The sequence below is a fragment of the Epargyreus clarus genome, unplaced genomic scaffold (assembly GCF_041222505.1).
Source record: "Epargyreus clarus isolate Ecla_fem2 unplaced genomic scaffold, WU_Ecla_fem_2.2 ptg000016l, whole genome shotgun sequence".
In the NCBI taxonomy this organism is placed as follows: domain Eukaryota; kingdom Metazoa; phylum Arthropoda; class Insecta; order Lepidoptera; family Hesperiidae; genus Epargyreus; species Epargyreus clarus.
In genome coordinates, this window is record NW_027332224.1 from 352,304 (window position 1) to 369,486 (window position 17,183).

Here is a 17,183-nt window from a genome sequence, read left to right on the forward strand (position 1 = left end):
CCCAGGTTTCTCAGGTTCTCGATGGTGAGAGTGGGGGGGAGGGGTAGTGTGTAGAGGGGATATTTAGACTGAAACTAGGCGCAAGGTATTCAACTTCTGAAAGGTAAGAGGAATGTTAGTGAGTAGGGGGGCTTATTAAGGCTGAAACGAGGCGCAGGTCATTCGCTGCTGGAAAATAAAAGGGGGGAGGGGTAGTGAGTAGTGGAGGTGGCAATGGGAAATTATTATAACTATAATATAAAATCAGGGAAAGTTTAATGGTGGAATTAAAGATCCTACTATTTATTAGTCTTTTTGGGAATCAAAAAAATCACACTATTTAACATAGGTAAATGTTTCATAAATACAACACAAAGGATGGTTTCCTCTAATAAATTTTACAAAAAGATTAACATAACACAGTATTATAATGAAAGAAAAGAGAACCACAAACAATGAAAAAAGTACATAATAAATTGATGTAGTCCTCATATTATCCGTCGTATATATCTTGTAGAAACTTGAGAAGTAAACAGATACATAATGTCTTGTTTCAACCCTCAGGCTCAGAATGGGTGGACCCCGCCGACCCAACGGTGATCGCTGAACAGGAGCTCTTGGGTGCCGCAGCGTCTATAGACGCTGCTGCCAGGAAGCTGGACGCCCTCAGACCTAGGATCACACCTAAAACCCAGGTAAGAACACAACTTTGACAATTTTTTTTGGAACTCACATGTGAAGGATACCTCACGATGTTTTACTTTACTGTTATAGGAAGCATTTTTATTTTATTTTATTTATTGAACACCAGCATAACGTACATTTAAACAGTACAACAACTTAATGTACATTTATATAGGAAGTGCTAATTTCTAATACGTATTTTCAAAAATCCGAGGTGCGTGTCGGAGATTTGAACCTGGGTCCCCCTGATTACGAGGCCGACTTTTAACCACACAAAAAGCTACTGTTTCACAATCAATACTACTGAATCAAGAAAGAAGAATTGCAAGAGAAGCAGAGAAGAGAACAGAAGAGTGTCGCGCGTCGGTGAGATATGTTTGATATTCTTGGTTGTTTTCTGAATCACCCAGGAATCAAACATATTACACATCGACCGTGTACCATGACATCGGCAGAAAATGAGAGAAGAAGAAAGAAGATCGTAGAAGAAGAATATAATAAAAATCGCATAATAATTGGTTATTTGCAAACTGAAATTATTTTAAGATTTTTTTTAACTATGTATGTGTGTGGTTTAATCTTGAGTACGGCTGAACCAATTTTAGTGAAATTTGAAATATATAATTGAAGATTTCAGATAGTATCACTGATATATTGGTCCATAATGTTGTATTTAGAGTATAATGTATGGTAATAAATGGAAAATTTGGATAATTTGGATAATTTACAAGTACTAATAAGTATACTACAGCAATCTCACACACTTTTGAAACCATTACGAATTACATTTTATATACTTGTGTGTATTAGTGTGTGTTGTATTGTATACTCTTCAAATCTGAGATCCCACCTTCAAAGTAAGTGTTAAATTCCAATACTGACATAACTGAAGGTGGTAGAACCCTTTGTGGTTCGACTCCGGCGGCACCACCGCCATACGTATTTCTACCTCATAACAGCAGTGTTAAGCACTGCTGTGTTCCGGTTTGAAGCGTGTGGTAAGGGAGACATACTTTTCCGAGGCGTTCCAGCTTAGTCCTCAGGGGTAGCGGCGCATCTGTGGCCGACCTCAGACAGTAATATCTAATCCTGTCTGGGATTGATTACAGATGTCCATGGGCGGCAGTAGCCACTTACCATCAGGTGGACTGCATGCTCGTCTGCTACTCCTATATTATAAAAAAAAAAAAAACTTAAATGTAAAATATAACGAACAAACAGAGATGTTTGGGATCCGAAACTGGACCCCCCATCATTTGAACTATCATTATTTTTGATTTACACCGATTTAATAGGAATGCCCGGAACCCCTGAGGTTCCCCATCGTTACAGCTATTTGCGATTTCGACGTCTTCCGTCACACACAACGCGTACATATGTAAACTCTTATGTGTGTTACGTTGTCCCCAGGAAACAGACGAGACCCTGAACTTCGACGAGATGATCCTGGAGGCCGCCAAGTCCATCATCGCTGCTACCTCCGCCCTGGTCAGGGCTGCTTCGGCCGCGCAGAGGGAACTCATTGACCAGGTGCGTACGAAACTTTGAGTGTTTCAGGATTGGGTAGGTGCTGCCACCTGTTGGTGGGTATATTAAACTAAGTTAACGAAAAAATGGTGCATTTTTCAGTATGGTGGTATTCTAAAACTATACGGATTATTGAAAAATGTTGAAGTTGTTACGAGACTGATTTATATGAAAACGGCAACATTACATTTAAAAGCTTCAGAATGTGTTTCGCTATGGAGAAAACATTTTATATGTGTGCAAATTTAAATCTTTTTTTTTAGTATATAATACAAATTTACATAGTGATATAGTCAGCGCCAAACTGCTAGTCCGCTCTGAAGTTGTTCCGAGCAGGTGTAGTCATACAATTTGCAATGGCGACTCGATTCGTTTCTATATTCAGAGCGGACTAGCAGTTTTTCGCGGACTTTACAAATAATTATTTTGATGAATGGGTTGTTTTATATTGTGATTTTACGGGACGATATGTTCGCCCAGCGAATAATTCATTTGTAAATTAAATAAAACAAAGAATATTAAATATGTACTATTATGTGTTATATCATATATAATTCTACTGTCCCCAGGGTAAAGTGGCCCGTCGTCCGAGCTCGTCCTCCGACGACGGCCAGTGGTCCGAGGGTCTGGTCTCCGCGGCGAGGCTGGTGGCCGCAGCCGCCCACGCGCTGGTGGAAGCTGCCAACGCCCTGGTGGCCGGGGCTGCGAGCGAGGAGAGGCTGATCTCCAGCGCGAGGCAGGTGGCTTCGTCCACCGCGCAACTGCTGGTTGCTTGTAAGGTGAGTGGAACAGTTTTCAGATTATTTTTTTATTTATTGAATTAGTTTCTGTACAAAGGAATCGTAAGAATTTTTAACTCTTTTTTCTTTTGATCTTGAAAGTGCATTAGTCAAATGTAATAATAGACGGCGGCACGTTTATTTGTGTCAATATTTGAATCGCTAATAACTACGAGATTGAAAGGAAAAAATCAGGGATCCGCGCGCGGATACGGGACCGCAACGAGCGTGGAAATATGAAAATGTAGGGAAAAGTTGCCACTGCAACGGTGGACGACCGTGGCTACTTGATTAAGTCTGTGATTACAAACACTATACTGCCGTCGCAATTACAAAAGGCACAACTAACATTTTGCAAATGTTGTCAAAATCGAGATTAATTTATTTTTTGGAATTTTGTTAAAAAAAACACGTTTAAAGTGTTTTTTCTGAATTGTGTAAAAGTTAAAAGTTGCGTTTATTAAGTATGCATACAACGAAAGTTATATATTTTTTTAATTTTAATGGATATACTAAATAATTAGCATATTTATTTTTAACTTAAAAAAAAATTAACATTAAAACAGCAATATTACGTTTAAAAGGCACATATAACCAAATATGCCTTTGAATATATATATAACTCAATTTACCCAAAAAATGGAAGTTGTGCCTTTTTTCGGTAACACGGCAGTATAGTCTTGCGAGTGTTATGTGTGAACGCAAAAAAATAATTTCTCGTCCGCCATGGCATAAAAGCCGAATAATTTCTGTCACCCATTTTAGAGCAATCTCCCTTAAAATTTGATTAAGATAATTTATGCGTAGCTACCGCTGGGGACGAAATGCATTCAGCATCAACTTATCCTTTAAGCCCTGTCATTTTAAAATTGAAATACATGTAACATAGGCGAGGTACAAAGAACTGTGTCACCTTTTTTATAACTTTTAATCGGTTTACTAAATAATGCTACTCGTGTGTCAAAATTTGTATATCTCGCATTTAAAGTCTAGTTTTTCTATATCTATTAAAGTATGATTTTTTTTGTTTCTGTAGTACCTTCAAAAGAGCTAAAGTAGTACTAACATTTGATTTTGATTACTAGGGTTGACTCTGTGGTCATTTCAACCTGTATTAATGTATCTAATATGACTTCCAGGTGAAAGCTGACCCGACATCGGAGTCCACTAGGCGCCTCCAGTCCGCCGGCGCTGAGGTGATCCGCTCCACGGACAACCTGGTCCGTGCGGCTCGGGACGCGATCCACTGTGACGATGAGAGGAGCCTCGTGTTGAACAGGCGCATGGTGGGCGGGATCGCGCAGGAGATTGATGCTAGGTGAGTGCGAGAATACGTCAACTGGTTTGTTAGGGAAAGTTTGGGGTAGAAGGGTGGTTGTAAGTGCAATGAGGTACTGGGAATGGGCAATGACCAGAGATATAACGTAGAGTTCTTCAAGGCTAGTACGAGTTTGAGTTGACTGGTTTGTAAGGGAAAGTCGAGGGTAGAAGTTCCATTTTACGTGCATTGGGGTGTTAGGGATGAGCACTGACCAGGTATAAGAAATTTGGCTCGTTCTAGGCTACTGCAAATTTAGATCGACTGGTTTGTATGGGAATTTTAACGTTAGTACTGGTATTTTGGGTGTAAATGAGTAGTGAAGGTGAGTAATGAAGAGGGATCCTTAAATCTCTCAGATACTAACATAAAGTGATTGCTCCTTCCAGGTCCGAGGTTCTCCGCATCGAGAAAGAGCTGGAGGAAGCCCGCGGGAGGCTAACGGCCATCAGGCAAGCCAAGTACAAGCTGCGAGCGGACACTTCTGGAGACGACACCGACACCGACCAGCTGGGGTATGCGAGTGATGCCTCGCATCAAAGGTGAGGGCTGGAGACTAATATCTCTACACACATTTCTACCACTGTACTGAGAACCAAAATGTCTTCATATATTTTTCTCACTGTCTCGAATATTAGGTAAGATATGCAAGGTGGTGGAACAAGTTGTGGTTGGACTCTGGTGGCACTTGTAACACATCTAATTCTACCTAATAACAGCAATGTTATATAGTCTAATTCATAATTAGGTGTCCAAAATGTTAACAAAGGTGTTGACCTATCAAGAAAATACGTTTCAAATGGTAGTTTCTTATTTTTGAAAATATTAAATTAATACAACAATAATAAAATAATGATCTAAAAAAAATAAGATCAATTTATATTTTCTAATATTTATATTACCTCAATTTCGTTCCATAAAGTAATAATAATAAAAAACAAGGTTTATGGTAGAAAATTAAAATGTGATAATGGTAACACAATCGGAACCCAGAACATTTCTTGTGCCGTCATTTTTATGTTTCGTAGCTGATGTTTTTCATTTTCGTGATTGTAATTGAACTCGAATATATTATCGTTTTCATAGCGCGTTTGTTAAATTGTGAATAATTGTAAAGTTTTCGTTTTTTGTTGAGTTTGTTAAAGTTTTTATTTCTTGTTAATTTTGACAGTGACATTTGTTTGTTTACATTTTGGACACCTAATTATGAATCAGACTATAGACACGCATAGTTTGAAGGTGGCAGAACCTTCTGTAATTAGCCTCTGGCGGCAGCCCCGCCACTCCTAAGCGCTGCTGTTTTCTGGTTTGAAGAGTGTTTAATAATAAGGGAGCGTTATATTTTGGTCCTCAGGTGTAGGTTCAGGTGGACTGTATGTCCCTTAGTTACTTGTATACTTTGCCTACGAAATATTGAAATTATTCCATTGATGTTATATGGAAATTGTTTAATGTCGATCTTTAATAGGCATAACATTGGATAGATTGATTATTAATAATGGAAATTAATAATGTATGTAACTTCATCCCCAGATTCAAAACGCCGACAAGCAGCTTCGCGAACACAACGTACAGCCCGAATAGCACCTACACTACCCACAATACCACCCACAATACCACCCATAACACCACGCACATGAGCCAACACACCAGCCACCACCAGCAACCTACCAGCCCGGGACCGTACTCCCCCCACACCCCCCAGCCCCCACACACCCCACAACCACCCCAGACCCCAAGCCAGGGTCACAACGGCCACCAGCGCGAGGAGAAGCAGTATACAGTGCAAAGTCCAACGTTCTCCAGCTTCAGACCTCAAGAGGAGTCCCCGAAGCAGAATTACGAGGGATTCACCACTCGGTAAGTGTATTGGCGACTTTAGAAATGGCGGTCGAGGTTTAGTTTTCATTTTTAAGTACTTTTATGAACAAACATAAATTCACAATACATATATTAAAATAAATACATGAATAAAATTATAATAAATTAATTATATAATAAATATTACAGTTAGGTTAATCTAAGTAGTAAAAAACGATATTATGTATGTTTGGTTTTTATTTTTAAGTATTTTTATAAACAAAAAAATAAATTCTATTACAGAGTTAGGTTAGATTAGGTTAGCTTAAGTAGTAGAATTTGTGGATCTTTTTCTGTCTTGTAACAGAATTAAGTGTTCGAGTATGTAGGGTGTGTTAAGAGAGATATAAGTAATTGACAGCTACTGGACCGATTTTGATAAAACTGATTTTCAATAAAATATTAAAGTTATTAGTTTCATTAATCGATTTTGATTATTTTATGAAATGAATGAGCTTCCATGTTCGATTCTTGACGGAAGAAATGTAGAAAACAAATTGTTTTTGTTTTTTTATTTTTTGAGTCAAAAAATATATTTTGTATGTATTTTGGTTTTTATATTTGAAACTAAACTTCGACCGCCAAAAGAAAACACTATCACTCTAATCTTAATCTTTTTTAATATCTTTTCTAATCTAATCTTTTGCTTCTTTTCACGCTGATCGGACATCGCAGATAACATATTATTTCTAATTTTAATACAAATTAATTAATAATAATAATAATAAGATTTAATTAAATAATTATGAAGTGCCTTCGATTACAACTTATGACACGTGCCTGTATATACCATGGTTCTACTAGATTTAAGTCGAAAATTTTGAAAAAAAACGCAAAAAAAAAAATGAAAGTTTTCTAAATTATATGATTTGTACCGAATGCCTTAAATGTATTAGAGTAATTGGTAATTAAATTTTATATTAATTAACTGCTTAAGATGCTTCTAAGAATTTACTGTGTACTATTTAGATTACAAAAAAAAATATTATTTTATACAGAAAATATTTTGTAACCATTTTTTTGATATGATTGAAATAATATGCAGTCTACCTGATGGTAAGTCATTGTCGTATGGACATCTTAGTATTAATTTTCACGTTTTTTCTAAAAATGACTGTTTTTGTAATTATTTACGTATTTGCCTATACGTTTCCAATCAGCGCCCCTAGCGGACTGTATCGGAACTAATTGGAAATGTATGGGCTAAGACGTAAACAAATGCAGTAAACGAAAACAGTTATTTTTGTGAAAACGTAAAAACTCATACTAAGGGTACAGTTTCTACCTGAAGCCGATCACATGCGTTACCACTGAAGACTAAGATGATTGACTTATATATAAGTCATACCCACACCCTTCCAAATAACGCACGATTGTTTCACGCTAGAAATAGATATGACGGTGGTACCTCCCCGAAACTAGCTCCAGAAACTTTAAAATAATATGAATTTTCGATTTTACTTTTCATATACACAATTACTATGTAATCTGATTTTTATTTTCATTTAACATATCTGTGGTCGACTTCAGGTATAGTCCGCGCCAAACTGCTAGTCCGCTCTGAAGTTGTTGCGAGTGTAGTCATAGTAGTCAAATTGTATAATTTGCTATGGCGACGCGACTCAGTTCTATATTCACTATAACATTCTAATCAGGGATTGATTATAGATATCCATACGTGACTTATCATTAGGACTGTGTGCTCGTTTTATTTAAAAAAAACTTTTTTTGTAATCTTACATCATTTACTTTAAGATATTTTGTCATCATTCTAATACAATTTTGTATGCAAGTGTATATTAATTTCACTATAGCCCAACCACTAAGCTATAGGCCTCAGAGCATGGCTTTGTGCTTCACAATTGTATTGACGACACAAACACATTGTAAGACTGTTTTTTATATAGATATTGATTTTATTTTGATTTTTTTAACTGTGTTTGGTGCAGTCTATGTTTAAGGTCTATTGTATAACGGATTTTCAACAATAACTACATTTTTGAAGTCATTTTCTTTGACAATTCGAAATATAATAATGTAAAAAAATCTAAAGAAATTAATTTAGTATTTTTTTACAAAAAATATTTTTAAGTACAATAATTGTAAAAATATTTTATTGTGAAATACTTAAAACATAATTTTTGTAAAGTTTATTTAACATAAATTAATTTAAAATATTTTGGTCTACCTTTTCCAAATTATGTATTTAATTCCAAAATATGATGTATAATAGTAATATATTATGTTACCGCCAAAAATTAAATAAAAAAAACTCATCTCGCATATTTTTTCAAACGAAATATTTTAAGTTTGCATTATATATTTCGAATTGTAAATCACACACACACTAAAATAATATACAATTGTTACTTTTGATAGTTTTTTCAAAAAACTCAAAACTTTTTTACAAAAGAAATTGTTGAAAATCCGCCCCAATCTCTATAAAAAAATCTCTGTAATCCTCACTGCCGTCTATATCTTATTCCGTAACGCAAACAATAATATAAGGTGTCTACGATTAATATATATTCAATTAATATTTCCTTTGCAGTTCAAAAACCAGTAATGACAGAACGATGACCAATAAGTAAGTCGTCTGAAAACTGAAACCTGCGAGAGCTTTCCGAAAATGTATATATTGTATATTGTAGGCATGATGACAGTATTCAATTATCGAAAATTAAAAAAAAAATGTGAAGATTTAAAAAAATAGTGACCGAATGAAATTAGGATTCCGTTTCGGTCGAAATTAAAACGAAAACCGAACGTTCGGTTTGGGTTTTTATCGAAAAACCAGTTTCGGTTGGTCACTATAAAAAAAATCCAAAATTAATAAATTTTAAGATTAATTCTCATCAATAAAAATATTAAAAAGTAAAAAATATTGAAGTCGAATGATCGCTAATTGGAGCGAATGACGTCACACCTCAGTACATATTTTATGCGAGCTCGACGCGTGACGTCACTATTGTCGCCATGACATTTGTAGGTTCGAGCCTAATTCGAAATAGATAGAAAAAAATCTGTTATTTGTGTCAAAATTTTAAACTAACGACATATTATTTTTCGAAAAAGTAGAAGTTACTGTAGAAGGGATTTTCAAAGTCTGTCATCATGCCCTTTCATTTAAACGCTGCTTGTCTGTTACGCGTTTGTCGAAGAAGCATCGTTCTGTACATATGAGTTGACCTTTATGAAGAACTTGTGTCGCCTGAGACATTGTTTCTCAAAGTTGTCGCGACCCCCAGGGGTTACTATTGTAGAGGGGGGTTGAAATATTGATTGAAAGTATAGTAATAAATAAAATTTGAGTTCATTTTCAGAAGAACTTATGATTTACAGGCTATATAGGCTTCTTTTATTCCTTAATTATTTTCATTTAAATTCTACAAAATCACAATTAACTTAATAAGAAAAATCAACCTATAAAACCCGAATAAAGTAATAAATTTGGGGGCCGATTTATATTAATTTTCTTGTCTCGCCCGCTAGGGGGTCGTGACAGTTTGAGAAACAATGACCTACCCTTTACTTTACCTTACTTTACCTGTCTGTAATCCAAAGCCTGTTTAATCTGTGCTTATAACTGTCCCAACGTCAACGAGATCTATATAAGTATACCATTTTTATTCTATATTTTCTAAAGGTCATAGATTGCTCATAGAAGAGGCATTCGAACTTAGTCCTTAGATGTAGTAGCATTTTAGTTGGCGGCAGCTTAGAGCTGATGTAAGCATGGAGTAGACCACCAGATCAGACCAGAAAATATAGAGCTTATACTGTTACACCTTTCTCTTAAATTTTGATGCGTATAAGAAATTATCACTTGCTGAAGGAAGACATCGTGAGCAAACTTGCATACCTGATCATTAGAAAAAGTTGACAAAGGTATGTGAAGTCTACCAATACGCACTAGGCCAGCGCGGTGGACTATGGCCTAATCCTTCTCAGTCTGAGAGGAGAGGAGGACAGACGACTAAGAAATACCTAAGGAAGTTAAATCAACTCATTGACGTTGCGACAAATATAAAAAAAAATCTCTTTCTACCCTACTCATAGCTTGGTAGAGCAACCCTAACATAACTAGAGCTAACCAGTAACATTTTCCGTACGCGTGCATGGGGGCGTAGCGCGAGCATGTCCGAGGTAACGGTGAGGTCGTTGCAACTGCCGGAAGTGCGCACCGCGCTGCTGGTGGGGGGCGAAGCGCCCGAGCGGCCCGAGCGGGGCGGAGCGCCCGAGCGGGTGCTCTACCGGCGCGAGAGGCCGCCGCCGCCGCCCCCGCGACGCGTCTCCCTACTTAAGTACGAGGACGGCTTTAGTTCGTGATTGGGTTCGTTCTGGTTATATCTTTACGCACTGGGTGGGGTGGGGGAGGGGAAGGGGTGGGTTGAGTGGTTTGTTGGCGCTGAAGGTCGTGTCCGGTTTTGTGAAAAGGTGTTTATTTTAACGGAAAAATAGGGTATCATTGTTTTTTGTAGCAGTTATATAAGAGAGAATATGCTATAGACCAGTGTTTTTCAAAGTTTAGATAGATGGGTGTGACAAATATCTTCTAACAACCGTCAAGAAGAAAAAAAATTATAGAAAATTTTAAATCCTTTTTTAACTAAAGTAAAATATGGGGTTCAAGGGTTCATAGAACAGGGATTCCGAAGTGTAGTAGTTACGATTCCCATCTACCTCGCAGGGGATTTTAGTTCAATTCCCGCGAGATGCAAATCTGAATGAATGAATGAATCTTAATCTGAGTTCGTCTGCTCTCGGTTTTTGTTTGTGTGTGTACCCATATCGCAGGGTATTTTAATTTGGGCTTTTATTGTATCATTAATATTCATTAAAATACTTTAAATTATTTTTTTCTACCTATTCTGAAAGTAAATAAAATTGGTCTGATTTTCAGTTAAAATACATCAAAAGTCTATTCTATTCTAATCAAAATCTTATCTTTCATTTTCATTATTATTATTCACCAAAAACAAAGGGTTTCATAGTCTTTAAAATGGGATTTCAATATAATCATATATCTGGGATTTCATATTAATACATTGTGGCAATCTAAAGTGTAACAGTCTCAGGGGTATCGTAAAACATTTGGTATTCCACGAGATAGCGGGGTTCAAGCTTTACAAAATGGTTTTGTTAATAGTCATTGTTTAACTGCTTTTAGAGGCAGGAATAGACAGAACTTTGCAGAATACAACGCACTAGCAATAACTGAGATATTCCTTCGTGGTTCGATTCCGGCGGCACCACCGACACACCTATTTCTGCTTAATAATAGCAATGATAAGCGCTGCTGTGTTCCGGTTTGAAGGGTGTGGTAAGGGAGACAGACTTTTCCAAGGCGTTCCAGCTTAGTCCTCAGGGATCGCGGCGCATCTGTGCCAGACCTGTTGATTACAGATGTCCATGGGCGGCAGTAGTCACTTACCATCAGGTGGACCGCATACCCGTCTGCCACTCCTATATTATAAAAAAAAAAAACTATTTTTGCCTAATAATAGCAATGTTAAGCGCTGCTGTGTTCTGGTACAAAAGTGGAGTAAGAAAGATATTTAGTGCTCAGAGGTAACGATGAACCTGTAGTAGATCTCAGACTTTTATCCTATCTGGGGTTGATTACAGATGTCCACACGGCAGATGCTACTTACAATCAGGTCAAGTACTCGTTAACTATTTTTATATCATAAAAATATCATCCGGGTTTATTAGCATACGATCATTACCTTCAGCGACCATAACACCCAGTGAACCACCAACTCGTTCACCATTCATTTCCCTCCAAAAAACAAAATCACCAATGGGGTATCACTTGTTACATGTCCAAAAAATTTTGAAAAAAAAAACAAAAATTTGGTTTTTCCAAAATCGATATTCAGTCAGCAGTGTGACGACTGTCTGTGTACAGGTATTTGTGCGACCTTATAACCTATTTTCCAATCTTTTCTATGTTTGTTTTGTGGTTAATCTCTTTAAAGTTGTCATTCACTCATTGAACGAACGAATGAAGTTTATGACCTTAAGTTTAATTCATAGCAATAAATAATTTTCATTTCATTTAATTCATGTCTCTGTCAATTTTTCAGTATATTATTGTATTAGGGAAAAATATCTAATTTCCCTTATATGTCGTGACAACGATCCATGCAACTGGATCTGGATTGCAATATAAACACTTACGCTCGTTATTAATAATCTATCCAAAGTTTTGTCTACCAACGATTGACATGTGACAAATTACTAGAATATGTCACAATTCGATGTTTGGTAGGCAAAATCTAGATGGATCAAGTATTAATAACGGGAGCTACTAAACATTGACAAATCTCAATCTATGCTAGATAAACAACTTGGTGAATAGGTTGAAATAGCATGAAGCAATAAAAATTGCCCATCGTTCTACTTTATAGTACAACCGTTCTTATATCGTTCAATGAGTGAATGACATCAGTAGTTACCTAACGCATGCCGCATGTCGGTGTTGGTGCTAACTGTCGCATCTATGGGATATGGCATTAAACATCATTAACGATGACCACTAACGGTGTAATCAGCAGATAATGACGTTTACAGTTACGAGACGCGTTTGTACGACACCCCGCGACCCGTCAATGAGTTTAGCAAAAGCGAGGAGCAGCGGTACGAGAGCAGCCAGTACAGCAGCTCACAGTTCTCCAAACAGGAGCAGAAGTACGGCTACGACGCCCCGAAGATCCCGTCCCCACTCAGCCCCAAATTCAACGCCCGAGATCTGAAATTCGACGAGAAACCCGAACCGATCTACTCGTCGCTCAAAAAACCAACGACACCGAAGTCACCGTTCGATGGAATCGGTCAAACGTTCACCGAACATCAGAAGTCGAGTGAGGCTATCCCCGGAGGAACGAAGCATTCAGAGTTTACGGTCAAAAGCGAATCCTATCAGAGCTACCCTAAAACAGAATACATGAAAACGGAGACGAGACAAGAGGTCAAATCTCCATTTGCGACCTCAACTCCGGCAAAATTCGAAAGGGAACAGTTTGATTACACCAAAAACATGGATTTGGTTAAAGCTCCAACACCAGATTTCGATAGGATCTCGTCGCCCTACGGCAAAGAGGTGCACAGTTACGGCGGACCGAACTTCATGGAGGAGACCACGACAGAAGTGAAGGAGATACCGAACGGCACACAGAAGATAACAACCACGAAAATATACAGCTCATCCCCCGTAAACATGACGAGCACGAATACGAAGTACGAACCGATAAAACTCGAAGGGATCGACGAGTTGTCGAAGTCGTTCGACAACGAATCGAGATACAGCACTCTGGACTCGAGATTTAATACTCTGGAGTCCAAAATGAGTTCGGATACCAGCCGCTCCTTCATGAGACCTTCGGAGTTCCAGTCGTCAGATTACCAAGCCACCTCCAGCGTGACTAAAGTGAAGAAACCGGCTGAGTTGGTGAAAGAACTCGACAGCATGGACAAGAAGTTCTCCAAAACAGTCACATCGGAAACCATCGAGCGTAAGTCAGTGATGACCAGCTCCCACAAGTCGGAGACCAGTTCCACTGTCACGAAGAAGTTCGGCAATTTTTAAGGTTTGCGCACATTTGATCGTTTGGCGTGTCGCTTTTATAACGCTTTCGTTGTTAGAGACGTTTTTAATAGCAGTTTTTATAGCAGTTATTAATAGCAGTTATTTTTAGCAGTAGCGGTTTGCGATAATTGCACTTTTTTTGTATTTGTGGAGTTTGTTGGACGTTCTTGTGGTTTTTAATTCGAGATTTGAAATTTAAGATTTCGCTACTTTTAAATTTTGATTAGAAAAATGATTCTCGGCCCAAATTTGTACTTATTGGCATGTTTAGGTTAGGTGATATTTTTTTTGGGTTGCTACCCTCAAAATTTATTATAATTCTGATTTTTAACCACAAGAATGTCTTTAGTTTTAAGTATAAATTATGATATACGGTGCTAAGATATTATTTATTGACGGTAAATCCAATCGGTGCCTCAATTGGCCTTATTGAACAAATTTCTATGGGATATTATGCGAAATTTTATATGAAAATTCTATTCACGTTGAAAAATTATGGTATTTATATTTATTAGGACTGGGGGCAAGTTTAATTTATGAAAATAAAACAAATTTATTTAAAAATAATATTCTTGAAAGTGCCTTTATATTAAGAATGGATTTTGAAATTTATTTTAGAGTATATTTATGACAAAATATTATTTAGCAAATGGATTAAATAAATAAAACTTTTCGGAAACTATTTTTTGTACGTTAGCCCCCGGTCATTTATAATTCACAAAGTGCTAACTCCCATCTGGGAGGTCTTTTCCACGTTGCCTTTAGTTTGAAATTACGAAATGAATATTATAAAAATATGCTAATAAAGAAATTTAAAAAGCTGAAAATTTTTTGAACAATTTTATTGTTTATATTTTGTGTACCGTATTTTTATATGCAAACTTTAAGCAATTTAAAATTGAAAATGCCGACTTAATATATTTAAAAGTATTTTTAAATTCACTAATGTGTCAGTTACTCTAACTTAAAAAAACTTAAACCTCAGTATTCATAAGTATTGAACATTAATTGTTTTTTTTTAATTGTCCTGCACTTTCATATTAAAAAAAATATTTAAAAAAACTTAGCATTTTGTATTACGCAGAATAGTAAAAAGAATACATGTATGTCACTGTATGTATTGTCATTTCGTAATTTCAAAATTACTATAAATTTTATTAAATATATAAAAATACCTATTGTTGCCGCGAGTGCCATGAAAATACTTATTTATTTCCATTGTGCCTTCGCTGAAAAAGAAAAAAATATAATATACACATAAATATATAATATATTATACAAGTTTTGTCGGGCTGTGTGTGATTGATATAATATTCATTGTCACAAATAAAATCTGTAATTCTCGGCTACCTTTTTTATCTTTTTAAGATATCTTTTACACATAGCTCCAAAAGATACGATTACAAAATATTAAAACGTGCCATACACAGCCATAAAATAAGTGTATATAAAATAAAATATTATTTTCAAATGTTTTTATTAATGTTAGGCGTAGTGGGGTAGATTTTTTGGTGCAATCTTTATATATATTAACTCGAAATTGAATGTTTTCACTAACTAGAAATATATTATATTGTCTTCGTGAAACTAATTTACTAAGGTATTTTAATTGTATAACTTTTGACGACGGTTTAATGACCTCAGTTACAAAAAAATCTTCAATTTTTGACATTTTAGCACACAGACTAATAGTACATTACAATACGAGGACGAAAAATTTTTTTCTGACAAGTGTGAGTTTGCAGGCCGAGCCGCAGGCGAGGACTGCAATCACACGAGTCAGAAAAACATTTTTCGTCCGCGTGTTGTATAAAATTTTATATTACGGGGTCGGAAATGGGGGTTTTGCGCACGCGAAGCGTGCGTAAAACGTCCATTTACGCACGCCGTGATATAAAATATTATTTGTATTTGTAAAATTATCTGAGGTCATGCAACCATAGTATCTAAGTAATGGATTAAAAAATAACAACGTAACGTATTTAAAAAGCATGATTATAACGGAATGAATATAACGATATAATTATATAACGATATTTTTGCTATTTTCATGTGATATTTATTTCTTTTGTAGCACAATAGTGACAGTGGCGTCTACCGAGGTAGCTTGAAGTCTCGACGTAGATTATATACAAATACAGATTATACAAGAGTACCATAGATTAGTAAAGATACTTCGCCGCCTTGAAATTGAATTAAGCCACAAACGGCTTATTTTTGTAAGTTCTTTTTTTGAATTCTTGACAAATAAAAACATTTTTAGAGAACATTTACGAATAACTAACTAATACTGCGTAATTTACGTGATAAATAAATAATTATTTCAAATATTTTAGGGACATTTTAGTACGGAGACGTGGCAAAACTTTTTTACGCAACTATTTTCTCAAAACTGGGTACACTTTCTTGTTAGGAGTGAGTAATCTTTACTAATCTATGAAGAGTACAGATAAAGTATATACGTGCCTTAAATGAACGCAGCTTGATATATTTTATTTAATATTTTCCATAAATATTTTAATGATTATAGCATTTAGTGTATAGAAGCCCGCGTGCGCGATTCGTCCACTGAAGGTATTGAAACACCAATTCTGATAGTTTAGAAACGAGTAGATGTAGTCATAAATATGTTATACACTATGTAGTAGGATCTGAGCCCTTACGATGGATAGTATGAAAAGTAAATAAGAGGGAATGAATCTAATAAATAATATATGATTCATGTTTCTTGGGACAGTTATATGTTATTATAATTTGTGTAAAAGAAACAGAGAAAGAAAAGAAAAGTTGCAACTGTTATATTTTTTACACTATGTTTAAGCAATAACGTGTATCATTATATTTTTGTTATTGGTTATATTCGCCAAAACCGTTATATTTGAAAATAACAGTTATTTTATTTTGTCAAAAGTAATTTTGAGGTTTTTTTATTAAGAAATAATGTAAGGGCTCTCTATAATATAATATATATAACGGGGAATATTATCCCAGGCTAAATATTGTGTCTTATAAATATAATTAATATTAATATTATTATATATGAACTGTAATCTTCTACGTAACAATTGTAATTTTTAACGTATTTACTATTACCGTAGTGTTACACTTGTAATGTTACTCGCGTGTAATGTAACTAGTTTTTTATACTTCTGTAATTATAATTATATTATCTAATATTAATTGTTAGTTCTAAGCTATATTTTTCATATAATCTCAGTATGTTAAAACCAAATGGATGTTTTACTAATAATTTCTTTTAGTAATAATTTATTCGGTTTGATGTTTGGAAATTAATAATTATTTTATTGTTAATATTATTTTGAGATTTTATTGACAGCTGCGTCGGTAGCTCTAGTGGCTAGTGCGGCCCACGGTGTCTGTAACTGCTATATTTGACGTAATAAACTATACTTACTGTACTGTGGTTGTTTTTTTTTATAAGTTT

The 17,183-nt window shown here is 35.6% G+C and overlaps 1 protein-coding gene across 1 annotated transcript in view; it reads left to right on the plus strand.

The window, feature by feature from the left end:
* The window catches only part of rhea (Talin_middle and talin-RS domain-containing protein rhea), a 94,387-nt gene extending 77,230 nt beyond the window's left edge, over nucleotides 1-17,157 (plus strand). Inside the window, exons 55-63 of the mRNA XM_073081633.1 lie at nucleotides 544-674; nucleotides 2,074-2,193; nucleotides 2,760-2,969; nucleotides 4,109-4,287; nucleotides 4,677-4,829; nucleotides 5,821-6,147; nucleotides 10,278-10,451; nucleotides 12,724-13,739; nucleotides 15,813-17,157. Of these exons, the coding sequence (XP_072937734.1) occupies nucleotides 544-674; nucleotides 2,074-2,193; nucleotides 2,760-2,969; nucleotides 4,109-4,287; nucleotides 4,677-4,829; nucleotides 5,821-6,147; nucleotides 10,278-10,451; nucleotides 12,724-13,738 (2,309 nt within the window). The 3' untranslated portion in view covers nucleotide 13,739; nucleotides 15,813-17,157. The remainder of the gene's footprint in view (nucleotides 1-543; nucleotides 675-2,073; nucleotides 2,194-2,759; nucleotides 2,970-4,108; nucleotides 4,288-4,676; nucleotides 4,830-5,820; nucleotides 6,148-10,277; nucleotides 10,452-12,723; nucleotides 13,740-15,812) is intronic.
* The last annotated feature ends 26 nt before the right edge of the window (nucleotides 17,158-17,183 follow it).